The sequence below is a fragment of the Sarcophilus harrisii genome, chromosome 3 (assembly GCF_902635505.1).
Source record: "Sarcophilus harrisii chromosome 3, mSarHar1.11, whole genome shotgun sequence".
NCBI lineage: Eukaryota > Metazoa > Chordata > Mammalia > Dasyuromorphia > Dasyuridae > Sarcophilus > Sarcophilus harrisii.
This window is the reverse complement of record NC_045428.1, coordinates 378574842-378587979: the sequence shown is the minus strand read 5'-3', so window position 1 is coordinate 378587979 and position 13138 is coordinate 378574842. Positions and strand designations below refer to the sequence as shown.

At 35.5% G+C, this 13138-nt stretch overlaps 1 protein-coding gene across 1 annotated transcript in view; it reads right to left on the bottom strand.

Moving 5' to 3' along the window:
- Positions 1–5758: 5758 nt before the first annotated feature.
- Positions 5759–13138, bottom strand: part of NEMP2 (nuclear envelope integral membrane protein 2) — a 33294-nt gene continuing 25914 nt past the window's right edge. The window contains exons 7-9 of the mRNA XM_031960303.1: positions 12308–12533; positions 8310–8486; positions 5759–7215 (exon numbers count right to left, since the gene is read on the bottom strand). Coding sequence (XP_031816163.1) covers positions 6996–7215; positions 8310–8486; positions 12308–12533 — 623 coding nt within the window. The 3' untranslated portion in view covers positions 5759–6995. The remainder of the gene's footprint in view (positions 7216–8309; positions 8487–12307; positions 12534–13138) is intronic.

Genomic DNA, 13138 nt, shown 5'->3' with positions numbered 1-13138 from the left:
TTGCTAAGTGATTCAGATTGGCCAACTATACATTTAAAAAGACATCTCCATTGACTAAACATCTATTCCAACTTTTAACTTTATTTTCTTGACAATGCAGCAATCGCCTTTTAGGAGTTAATACCCAAACGGTTAATTTGATTTTGTGAGATGATGTTTCCCCTCTATTCCCCCTATCCCTCAGTGTGATACTTTTAATATTCAAGCAAATTCAAATTAATTTTTGAGCATTTTGAGACTTAATTCTTTAAATCACTGGAAATAATATAGATATGTTATAAAATGAGGGTTTCAGAATATTGTTTCTCATAATATTGGAAGATTAGCCCAAGCTAATGGTTTTGTGCTGTTCCTGTTTGTCATGTCCAATTTCTTGTGACTCCTTGAACAAGAATGAAACCAGTCCAGAACTATGAAGGTGGGTACCTGGGCAGGCAGACAAGGAGTCATACAGACAAGTTTGGGATTAGGAGAATCCATTTCTTGCTTTGGCAAGGACAATTATATTGTTTTTATGAAGCTTTTGCTATTTTTTTAGTTGTCATTTTTCAGTTGTGACCCCTTTGGGGATTTTCTTGACAAAGATACTGGAATAGTTTGCTATTTCCTTCTCTCATTCATTTTACAGGTGAGGAAACTGAGGCAAAGTTAAATGACATTCCCAGGGTCATACAGCTAGGAAGTATCTGAAACCACTTTTGAATTGAGGAAGATAAGTGTTCCTGAACTCCAGAGTAGGTAGCTAGCATTCCACTCATTGCACTACCTAGCTGCCTTAAGTACTGACTTGAAGTATTTAACTATTTTTAAAGGAGGAAGGGGATCTTTTTACTTTCTATGAAAATAAATATGTTAGGGGAGAGATATGTAATTCAATATAGTATGTCCATAATTAATAGGTGGGACCCAGGAATTAAATGACAGACAGTGGAATATAGTAAGCCACATAGTAACTGGACAGTCTTCTCATTTTTCCATGGCTCTGACTTCTAGATTTCCAAGACCCAACAATACATCTATGAATATAAACTTTGATTTCTCTCCTATTCTGAAAATAAATAATAGCAAAAGCTAGTATTTATATAGAACTTTAAGATTTGCACATCCATGTATGTGTTATTTCATTTGATTAATTCTCCCAACAACTCTACAAGGGAGATGTTATTATTATCCCCATTTTATAGATGAGGAAATAGAGGCTGAAAAGTGATTTGCTCAGGGCCACATAACTATTAATTATCTGAGGTGGTTTTTTATTCTGAGATTGGTCTTCCTGACACCAAATCCAGTGCACTAACTCACTATGCCACCTATATTAAACTTCAAGATTTGCTAAAGAATACTTTCCTTAGAAAGATATCTAGAAATTCTAGAACAATGTTATGTTTCAAAATATTGTATAGTCATTAAATGGTGAAAGCAAAGTCTTGTAGAAATCCAGAAGAAAGATCATGGGGAAAAATAATGGGTATTTATAAAGCAAAATTAGTTAATGGAGAAAAAAACTCAAGAATTGATTCTAGGGTAACCATGGTTAATTTAAGATAAAGGATTTTAGGCTATTCAATTCTGCAATTTCAATTTATTTTTATCTTCAAGTATTACTTAACATCTGGAATCATCTTTATAGGGGATGGAGCCTATGGTCAAGAATACACAGGACTTTGCCTAAGTTCTTCTTAGTTTCCCTCAGAATCAACACTAGATCAAGCCTTTAAATAGATTTTAGGGTGACAGAACCCACAAATATTCAGAGTGAAATAATTTTCCAGCATAAGATACCTTGGAAGAATTTCAAGAAAGGTATTCCTCAATTGGGCAGGCCGTAGGAGGGAATGTGGCCCAGGCCAACTCTGGGAATCTAATGGGAGGCTCTTAGCCAAAATATTGTGTGTTGGCTAATCTGTCCTGGTTCAGAAGGCCAGTGGATCAGCAGGCTAGCTGTGAGACCTCCAACGCAATTACAGAAGGCAAATAGTAAGTCCCTGAACTCTAGCCTAATGCGAGGGACTTGGCCAGCCCCCTGCCCCCCCCCCCCCTCCCAGCAGGGAAGGAAGCCCACAGCACCATTTGGCCCTAGCTTGGGCAGTGAGAAGCCCTGCTGCCCTTTAAAGGAAGTTCAGAACAGGCTGGCTGTGCTCTAACCTTTAAAAACAACAGAGGGAAAAGTATAAAACCCTGACCATAGAGAGCTACTTTGGATACGGGGAAGAAAAGAACACAAACTAAAGCAAAATGCCTCCAAATGAAGTCTCAAAGGAGGATCATGAACTGGTCTCAAGCTCAAAAGGCTGTCTTGGAAGAATTCAAAAAGGATCTTAATAGAAGAAAACTGGGGAAAAGAAATTAGTTTTGCAGGAGAGTTTAGAAAAGGAAACAAAGAAATTGAAGAAAACACCACCTTCAAAATAAATTTGATGAAACAGAAAAATACTGGAATTAATTCTATAACCATTTTTCTTTAAAAAGTGAATTTTATTAAGAAACAGCTGAGTAATACAGTGGTTAGAGCATTGGGCCTGGAGTCACAAACTTATTAGTTGTGTGATCCTAGTACATCATTTAACCTCTACTTACCTGTTTCTTCAACTGTAAAATGGAGAAAAACAGGGTTTGTCTGCCTTTTTGTGAGGATCAAATGAGATATTTATAAAGTGCTTAGCACCAGGCCCAATACATAGTTGCTGTTTGTCCTTCGTTCTTAAAAAGGATCATGACATGCAAGGGAGGGAGGGCTGGGAGGCAAGGAATCCTGCCTCACTTTCCCCTGCAGAGCCATCTGGGTCCAGTGGCCAGATATAGATCAAGATGAATGGAGATGGCCCTGATAAGTTATAATAGCAAACACCTACCTAATTATCAAAGATTAATCAGCTATTTTACCTTGTTGCTGCTGATATTTTCCCTCCATCAGTTTGGACAATGAAAAGTTTATTTTAAAAAATGATTTCTTTAGAATCTGTCTCTAGGCAATCTTTATCTGGTTGTTTGCCATCTCCCCTGGTAGGCTGCAAGCTCCTTGAGGAGATGAACTATCTTTTGCCACTTTGTGCATCTCTACCACTTAGCACAGTGCCTAGCATATAGAAGGCACTTTGCTATTGTTCGGTTGTGTCCAACTCTTCTTGACCCTGTGGACCGAGCACCCCAATGCTGTCATGTGGTTTTCTTGGTAAAGATATTGGAATGGCTTGCCATTTCTTTCTCCAATAGATTGAGGCAAAGAGACTTAAATGATTTGCTCATCAAATAGCTAGTAAGTGTCTGAGATTCCATTTGAACTCGGTTCTTCTGACTCCAGGCCCAGTGCCCTATCTACTGAGCTGCTTAGCTGCCTGGGTGTTTAATAAATGCTGACTGCCTGCTTGTGCTAAGTGTTGCAATAACATAAATTCAGAGCCCCAGATTTGGAAAGTACCCAAAAGAAGTGGTTTGCTGGAATCAGCTTGTATTGGCTTCTAAGAAAAAATTATTAAATTTTCAGCATGAGCATTTACACTTCACAAATTGGTGAGTGCTACATAGAAACCCAGGCTCAATTTATTGTGTTGTTGATTGTCTAGATTTAAGAAAGTGATGGAGAAAATGTTAAAAATGTATATTCAATCTAAATTGTCATGCATACTTTTTTCTTTTCTTTTGCTGCTGGAGAGAAAGTTATAAATCTTTAAACCTTTACCAGCACAAACCTGTCCAAGAACCTATCTAGTCCAACACTCTCACTTTACAGATAAGAAAAACTTAGGTCCAGAGAGTTCAGAGAGTAAATTGCTGTAAATCATACAGGGAGTATCTGAGGTAGGATGTGAACCTCTCTCCAGATTCTGGAGTTAATTCTCTTTGCCCTATATCCCAATGCCTCATTATTGCTCCTTTCTTTTATCTTCCTTCTCAATTACAACTTCTTCACAGGCTCAGGCATATTGTAGTCTCATCATTTACTTCCTAGTGTCTAAAAATTATATTCTGGATGATTCTAAATCAAAGATCTGTGAATTAAAAAAAAAATTTGATGGCAATTTCAATATAATTGGTTTCTTTTGTAATCCTATATATTTTACTTTATTACTTTAAAAACATTATGATGAAAATCTGCCAAAATGCCAAAGGAATCCATGATACAAAAACAGTTAAGAACCCCTGCTCTACATAAATAAAAAATGATAAAGACTCTACCCCAAAGTCAAAGCAAAGAACCCTTTAAGAGTTAGTCCTATATACTATTAACAAACTAGATAATTGATTCACAGAACAGTTTGGTGACATGTAAAATAGAATTTAAGAACTTTTTAAAAATAATGTTTGAATGACACAATTGTTTAAGCTCAGCCACCTACGCAACAGCCTACCTACGCATTTTATGTAAAACATTCCAGCTCATTAACCACAGTAAGTCTTTGTGAGGCACCTAGTATAAACAGTGTCACATGAAAAAGGGTGCAATTCTGCTGGCTAATTGCACACCTCAGTGGTGGTGTGAGGAATGAGACCAAGTGCTTCAACCACCCATGAAGAGTGGAGGTGGCGAGCTTTATTTCAAAAGGTCATTAAACCCTCCACTAATATCAAAAACGTCCCTTATTAAGACTATTACCCATGACTTTTTGTGAGATACAGGGGTTGACCTGTAATGAGTCATATTGGGAGGATAAAAATAATAGTCTCCCCAACCTCCAGCACAAGCAAACAATGCATAAACACACATACAAAATCACTCACATTTTATTTTAATTATTCAACTTTTCATAGTAATCAAAGTAAATTTGTTCAAGTAAAGATAAAAATAAAAAATATATTATTGAAGAATGTTAAATTTTTTTGTTATTTCAGAATTTCAAGTGTAAATAATAGTTACCCATAATAGTTATCATATCTTAATGTTAAAACAGTTATTTATAGAACTAGCCTCTCAGAAACTAAAGGGCTTTCTTTCTATCCTCTCAAACCTATTCTTCTGTCCTGCTTCCCTTTCCTAAGGTCTTAGGGATTGTTATGGCACTAGTTGGACTGATGGAAGGTTAGATGAGGACTACTCCAAATACTACCAATTACTATAATATAATCCAAATACTAAAACTGGTCACATAATCCCAAATATTCTGAACTACACCATATACTCCCATCAAGGTATTCTGTATTCCCATCAAGGTGTTTGTCCACGATCATTTCAGGAACAGGAAACATTGCCAGGTCTCATTTTGTATTTAAAACTAAGATAATGACTCCCATGGTTCTGTGCTTTGTGCACACTGATATAGATTGTATTGATCATGTCAGAAAAGAAAATATTTGTTTTGGTTTACTGACAAATGCTACTTCAGAAAAGAGGGGACTGAGTGTGTTTTACATATGCTAATTTGCCTAATTATAAATTGCCTGGGTTAAAAATAAAAGGTTTAGGTGAATGATTTAGCTATTCTCAGCAATACAATGATCCAAGATAGTTCTGAAGAATTTATGATGAAAAATGCTATCCATCCCCAGGGAAAGAATTGAGGAATCTGAATGCAGATCAAAGCATACTTTTTCTTTGTTTTGTCTTCTTTTTGGCCTGTTTTCTTTCACAACATGATTAACCCAGAGCTGTTTTGCATGATTGTATATATGTAACCTATATCAAATTGCTTATCTTCTTAATAAAGGGCAGGAGAAAGGAAGAAGGGAGGGAGAGAATTTGAAAATCAAATTTTTTTAAAAGGAATGTTAAAAATTGTTGCTACATGTCATTGAGGGAAAAAATTAAATCATCACCAAAAAACCCCAAAGGTTTTATAAAAAGAAACATTCAATTTTGCTGAGGAAATACCATTTAAAAATTCATTTCTGCATTAGTCCCTAGTTCTGGGCATTACCCACTGAGAGTAAAATTATACTCTGCCTTGGCTGAGTGATGCAACACAGCTTTAATTTTCCCCACTGTACTCCTGCCTTTTGTCCTTCTTTCCAGAGGAAATGATTCTTTAAGAAAGCATAACAAAATGTTTGTGAATTTTAGAAGAGGAAAAAAAGTCTAGGACAAAAAATAAAAGGGAATTAATACTACGATATATAAGTGCTATTGGACCATTAGCCTGTGTACAATTTTTTCAGTTCCAGACTTCTAACTCTTCACTATAAAAATATTATCATTTATTTTCCTTCCTCTCTGATTTAATGTCATAAAATCATAAACAAAGGTCTTTCCCCATGGATCCATGGGATGCTGCTACAAAAATAGGATGAGGTAATTGATATAAGGAATTTCCATGTGAGGAAGCTTCCTCTATCAAGGTAGATTGACTTCTTTAGTCTTTGTGACTTTTCTAAGGCTCTGAGAAGTTGTTGCACTAGTCAAGGATCACATAGCCAGCATGTGCAAAAGGTGGGACTTGACCCTGGATCTTGGTTTGAAAGTTCTCTACCCACTCTGTCAAACTTTCTCAAAAAACAACAAAAAAATGGTACAAATATTAAAAGTTTGTAAACATGCTCAAACATTACTTGAACTTTACCAGTAAGTAAAATATGAAAAGTAATTCTGATATCATAAAATTATATTCCATGAAAATATTATAATAAACCTAAAAAAATTAGGAAAATGGGTTTTCCTTTTTCAGAGTTATCAACCTTTATCCAAAACACCTAAAACAAATCAAAAAAATCAAATAAAAAATGGAGTACAAAACTTATTTGTCACATTATCAAAGGTCTCTTCCTCTACTTGAGAACTGAGATTTGCTGGAAGAAGACAGTCTCTTTCACTGTGAGGATTAAGAAGACTTAATGCAACATTGACAAGGCACCTCTTCATGCTGGCTAAGCTCCTGAGGAACAGAAAGAAAGTCTCCCATTGTTCCCAGGGAGTTTCCATTCTAGGAAACTCAGAAGGAATCTTTCAAAGAATCTTGATTGCCACCTACAGCACAGCAGAACTTGCCAGGCACAAAAGATATTTATAATGTTTAATTTCCCTTTCCTTTGGGACCCATCTGTGTTCCAGGGAAAATGTTGTAGCCTCAGTTTCCCTCTACTAATTCCTCCTCCCTTTGAGATCCCCCCTGAATTTCAACTACTTCATCTTCCTGAGAGTAATTATCTTGTTGATTGGATTCTTGGGAACCTCCAGGGCTAAAGAGCTGCTCTTCCAAGAACCAGCCTCCAATACCATACTGCTCTTCATGGGCTCTAATTTCTTCAGGTGACAGGTGATTTCCTCCCAAAACAAATGTTGCAAATCTGCCAAAAAAAAAAAAAATTTACACAAAGTTTAACATTAAAATCGAAAGTGTTACTCAACAGATAATATGTTTTCTGGGTATTTTGACAGCTCTTTGATTAAATTTGCCTTTAGTTCAGTCATTTAAAGTGGGAGTAAAAAACTGGAGATGTTTAGGTGACTTTTAGAGAAATGTATCCTGGGAAGCTTCAAGAAACATTAATATTGGATGTGGTCAAAGGTTAAACTTTATTCTATTTATTAAAAACAATAAAAAATAAAATCTAAACTAACAACATACAGTGGATAAAAAAAATAGCAAGGGTTCAAACTTATCCTCTGACATTTATTGGCCATTTCAAAACCTGAATAAGTGATTTGATTTTAGCAATACCAGGAGATTTCCAAAAGCAAGTGTCAGGCTGCATTAGGAATTTTCCTCCTGGGAAAATTCCTAATAACAATGACATTTCAGATCTAATCCATATTTGTTTTTAATTGTAGTTTTTTGACATTTAGTATGAGCCAAAGAGGTTAAGGTAAAGTTGGGGGAGGGGAGAAAGAATATTCATTATGAATTCAAAGGTAATTTCCAATATTTCAGGAAGCTAACAGTCTTTATAACCCACCAACTTTACTTCTCCCTATCTGAAAATTATTTTTAAAATCTTCCCTATAAAAGCAGATCAAACTAATATTTAAGGAAGTCAAGGAATCTGAGGAAAAATGGAGTAAAGAATGTATTTAGTCTCTTCTTTTTTGAATGGAAAACAAAATATTAGACATGCTAATCTACTCCATATTTTCTTTTTAATAGTATTTTATTTTTCCAAATACATGTAAAGATAGTTTTCAAATTTACCTTTGCAAAACCTTGTGTCCCTGCTCCGTTCCACTAAGTTAAACAAGTTTAATTCTTCTAAATATAGTCTAGCTTATATTTTTTATCTGAAATGGCTATAACACACAAATCATACTGTTCCCAGATATCTAACTAACCCAGTGAGAATCAAAGGCTCAAGATATAGAAGGGAACTCAGAGAAACCATCTAATCCAACTGCATTACCTAGACAAACAAAGAAAGCTTTTAAGAAGCATGAAAATTTCTCTTACTTTTTTGGAGACTGGAGTCTGGATATGGTTAACCATGATGGGAAGTCTGTGCTACGGCAAAACTCTCGCAACTTCTGCAATGCTTTGGCTGTTTCAATTTCAGTTTGCTCCCGATATTCTTCTTCAGTAAGATGCCTAATTACCAGTGTTTTTGACTGATAATATTCCTTGACTTTTCTAAAATGACAAAAACAAGTCATATATTCAAAATGGAAAATGCAAATTATATATAACTTCTACAATTTTTGTGACCCATATAACATTTCTGGAATAATGTAAAATAAGCTATAATTGGAGTCAGGAAGATTTAGGTCAGAATCTTGACCATAGCTATGAATTAGTTGATGAGTTAGCTCTCTGAGTTTCCTCATCTCTAAAATGAGAATATTGTTAAGTAAGTGGCACATTGGATAGAGTGTTTGGCCTAGTCAGGCCATCTGAGATCAAATCTGACCTTAGACTCTTACTACCTATGTGCCCCTGAGCAAGTCACTTAATCCTGTTTGCCTCTGTTTCCTCATCTGTAAGATGAGAGAAGGAAATTGGCAAACCACCCACTATCTTTGCCAAGAAAATCCCAAGTGGGGGGCACAAAGAGGCAGACATAACTAAAAAAAAAAAATGAAAAAAACAAAATAATATCTATAGAACCTATCTCACAGAGGCTCAAACATCATAGAGACTTAGGAAATTTTACAATGCTATAAAAATAAAGGTCATCCCTTATTCCTAATACTTGCTTGAAAAGTTAGTATCAGTCTTCTGAAGTTCAAAAATTACCTTTATACCTTTACAAACTTTTTTCTGTGTCATTGGCCCCTTTGGCTGTCCAGTGAAACTTACGAACCTCTTTTCATAATGTTTTTAAATATACAGGGAGTTCCAAAATTCTTCATGCTTATAAAACTTCAATGAGACTTGGAATATTCCATCAAATAAAAGTATATAATGGATTACAAAGGAAACCAATTATACTGAAATGCAGTTGTTAAAATATTTTCTAAAAAAATTCACAGACTCAAGGTTGAGAACCCCTGCTTTCCACTATCTATACTTTTCCTTTTTTTGTTGCTATCATCTTAAAATTTTTAGGGCCTCAAACCAGATACTGAGCTTGAGTCCTACTTATACTTTTGCCTTACCACCACCACCACTACCATTTTAGACTAACCTGTAAACAAATGAGATCCTGAGGGTTTTCATTTTTGTTCTTTAAGCACAGAATCTGAAAATATAGAATTTCCTTCTTTTAATAATTTTTCATCATCTTGAATTTAAAATAATAGCTTTTCTACATATGATCTGGTTCTTCCTTGGAGTATTAAAGAAACAGGCTAGCAGCACTAGGGAAGAAGAACACTCAGGAAATCTTTATTTGGGAAACAAGTAGGTAATAGGGAAAAAAAAAACATTTCACCACAAGTTCCTCAAATCACACATGCTAACCAAAGGCCTCAGGCCTAGAGGATAATGTGGGGTATAGCCTCCACCTAGTGGTAGTGAGTCTGTGTAATAGCAGTGGAGTGGAGAAGGGGACTAGATATTTGTGTCCTCTTTACATCTAGGTAGCATAAAGACACAATCTAGTTTGCTTGAAGGGGAAACTATGAAAACTTGGAATGACCAGGTTTAGAAAGTTACTAATGACATTAGTCAGTGAGTTTTTAAAAAGCGTTTTAATTGTTTCCTTCAAACTTGACAAGGACTAATTTATCTTTTCTCTTCTTCCTTTTGTAAGTCCATGATAATCATTTTTTAAAAAATTGTCCATGGCTGGTAGGGAAAATGGGAAAGAGGAAAAAAATGCTTGATAATGTTTATTAATTTTTTTTTTTTTTTACAAACACCCTCTATTTCAAAGCAATCTATAAATAGAATATGGCAAACAACAAGATTTAGCCTAACGATTCTCATGTTTTCTCCTGGGCTTTCCAGAAGCAGTACATATAATTGTTGCTGTTAAGTCTTTTCAAGCGGGTCTAACTCTTCATGACTCTATCTGGGCTTTTCTTGGCAAAAATACTAGAGTGGTTTACCGTTTCTTCTCCAGCTCCTTTTACAGATGAGGAAAGTGAGGCAAACAGGGAGGGTTAAGTGACTTGTCTAAGATCATTAAGTCAGTAAGTATCTGAGACCGAATTTGAACTTTGGTCTTCTCAATTGCAAGCCCAAGATCCTATCTATTGTGTCAACTACCTGCTCACATATAATTAGTAAAATTAAAAACTGAATAAACATCATAGCCAAAACCATACCTAAATAATTAATGGGAGGGTCAGGTAAACTACTATAATGCCAAAGAGACTCACAATCCTATATTTTGATATCATACATTTCACATATTGAAATAATCCTAGTTAAAAATCTGTCAGGTCAGTATTTTCATAGAAAGGCATTATGTCTATAAAAGATATTATAACAATTATTTATTCAGAGTTATATTTTTATTGTTGCTGATTTGATGTTCCTATAAAAGAATTATTTGTGCATATATGTGCATATTTACAGGGTAGAGATTAGACTTATCATTTCAATGGTATAGGGAACTCTAAGATGGAGGAAATGTGCTCTACAAAAATGGGCCAGCACGATCTCTAAAATCTAGAGTTTTAAGAGAATTGCTCAGAATATGCACTGAGAAGTAACTTGACCAGACTGATATGTCCTTAAAGAGACTATGTATCTTAACTATTGCCCTACCTACTTACCTACCTACCTACTTGGAGAGAAAAAGAGGAGAAAGAAAGGAGGGAAAGAAAGCTACAGAGAGAAGCAGTGTGTATGATGGATAGAGATGGCTTTGAAATCCAAAAGATCTGGGGGTTCAGGTCCTGCTTATAATATATACTGGCAAATCTTTTAATCTCTCCAAACCTCCAGCAACTCTTTGAGACTATAAGTTGCAGAATAGTTGCTGATCTGCATTAATACCCTTTGCACTCTTAAAAATTATTGAGGGCTTCCCAAAGAACGTTTGTGTTTGTGGGTTATATCTATTACAAGTTAAGACATCTTATTATTATTATGAAAATAGTTTTGACCTTGTAGACCTCCTAACATGGACCTTGGGGACCTACTAGGGACCTCTGGATCATACTTTGAAAACTGCTGCCCTAGACTAAGAACAGTGCTATTGATATCCCTTTGATCTAGAAGCTATCAGCAGGGGGTGCAGCAGCCCCCTTGTTTTCTCTGACTGAATCACTGATTCATTTAATTTTAGAACTGCCAGGAACCACTGCTGGACTGTTATTCATGTCTGATTCTTCATGACCCCATTTGCAGTTTTCTCAGCAAATATACTGGATTGATTTGCCATTTCCTTCCCTGAAACCAAGCCTAGTGCTCTGTCACTGTGCCACCTAGCTGCCACAAAGAACATCTAATCCAATTTCATTATATAGAAGAGCAAACTGAGGGCCAGAGAAATTCACTGATTTGTCTAAAATTTACAAGTCAGACTCTCAGGGTCAGCACTAAATGCACATTCTCAGTTCTTCTATTCACAACCAACTGATTAAAAATCAAACCTAAAATTCAAAAGGAAGGGACTACCAAGTGTATTATATTATATTATATTATTATATTAATTTTACTTGTAAAATTAATCTTCCTCTATTAGTTTCTCCTTCAGAAAGACACATGTTTATCTTAAAGTAGTCAACCAGTTTATGTAATTACTGAAGGAAAGATTTCAAATAACTTGTCATTGCATTCTGAATGAGACACAATTCCTAGTAAATGAGAGACCTGAATAAAATGTAAATCATTGAACAAAACCAAATGCTTGCATTTCTTCTTCCTGCTGCTTTAAAGTAAAAGTATCAAGGAAAGAGAAGGGGAGGGAGGATAATTATAATAATAAATAGGTTCTTTGCTACAGACAGACAGACATATATGTAGATGTGTATATGATGGCATAATTGGATAGAACTCCAGTGTTTATTTTCAAACTATCATGGTTTAAAATGTCAAATTCACTGGAGTGATGTACTAACCTGCCCACACAGCAGAACGCTGTGACTGGATAATGCAGACCCTGAGAAGAAATCAGGAGAACTATCACTGCATAAGCAACCTGGGCTGTAGTGACACCAAAGTAAATTATGACCAAGGATAAAAGCTGTAACATCCGTGTCAAGAGATTTATACTCCTTTCTTTGACGAGTGGTCCATGTCTGTAACAGGCAGCAAAGCTGATGGAACCAATGGTCAGAATGTAGCCTGGGAAAGCACAAAAGGATAGAAAAATCAGCCCATGGACAGGGGCCTGGAAAATGGTAGGAAAAGTCTGACCCCAGAAACTATATATGAGGAACACAAATGTAAGATGATACCAAAGCATCAGAATAACGTTAGGAAATCCATGTTTTCACTTCCCTTTGTTAGTGCCAATCGAAACCAATCTAGAAGGGAGAAAGTATTTCTGGCTAGTTGTCCTAAAATTCATGGTTGAATGGTATAATCATCCAAGAAGCTTTTCAGGCCAGCAGATGTCTTGGTTTATTTCTCCGGCCAAGCAACTTGTTACTCTGAAAGTTCTGGGAGACAAACCCATTATCTCCAAGATTTTCTTTTATTCAGTAGGAAGGTGAAATTGCTCTTCAAAGTTGTGGGTTAATAGCAAGAGAATCAAGTTTGTCATGACATGAAAATTTTACTTTGAAATAAAAGTGTTCCATCTTCTCTCTTATTTTCTGTGCTTTATGGATTACCAAAAAAATATCAATTGATGCAGCTTGGTCCTTCTCAGGTTATTCTTAAATTCTTGTGTAAGAAGTTAAGTGCTTATAGTATGCAAAAGTTTAAAACCCGGACCCAACAAATTG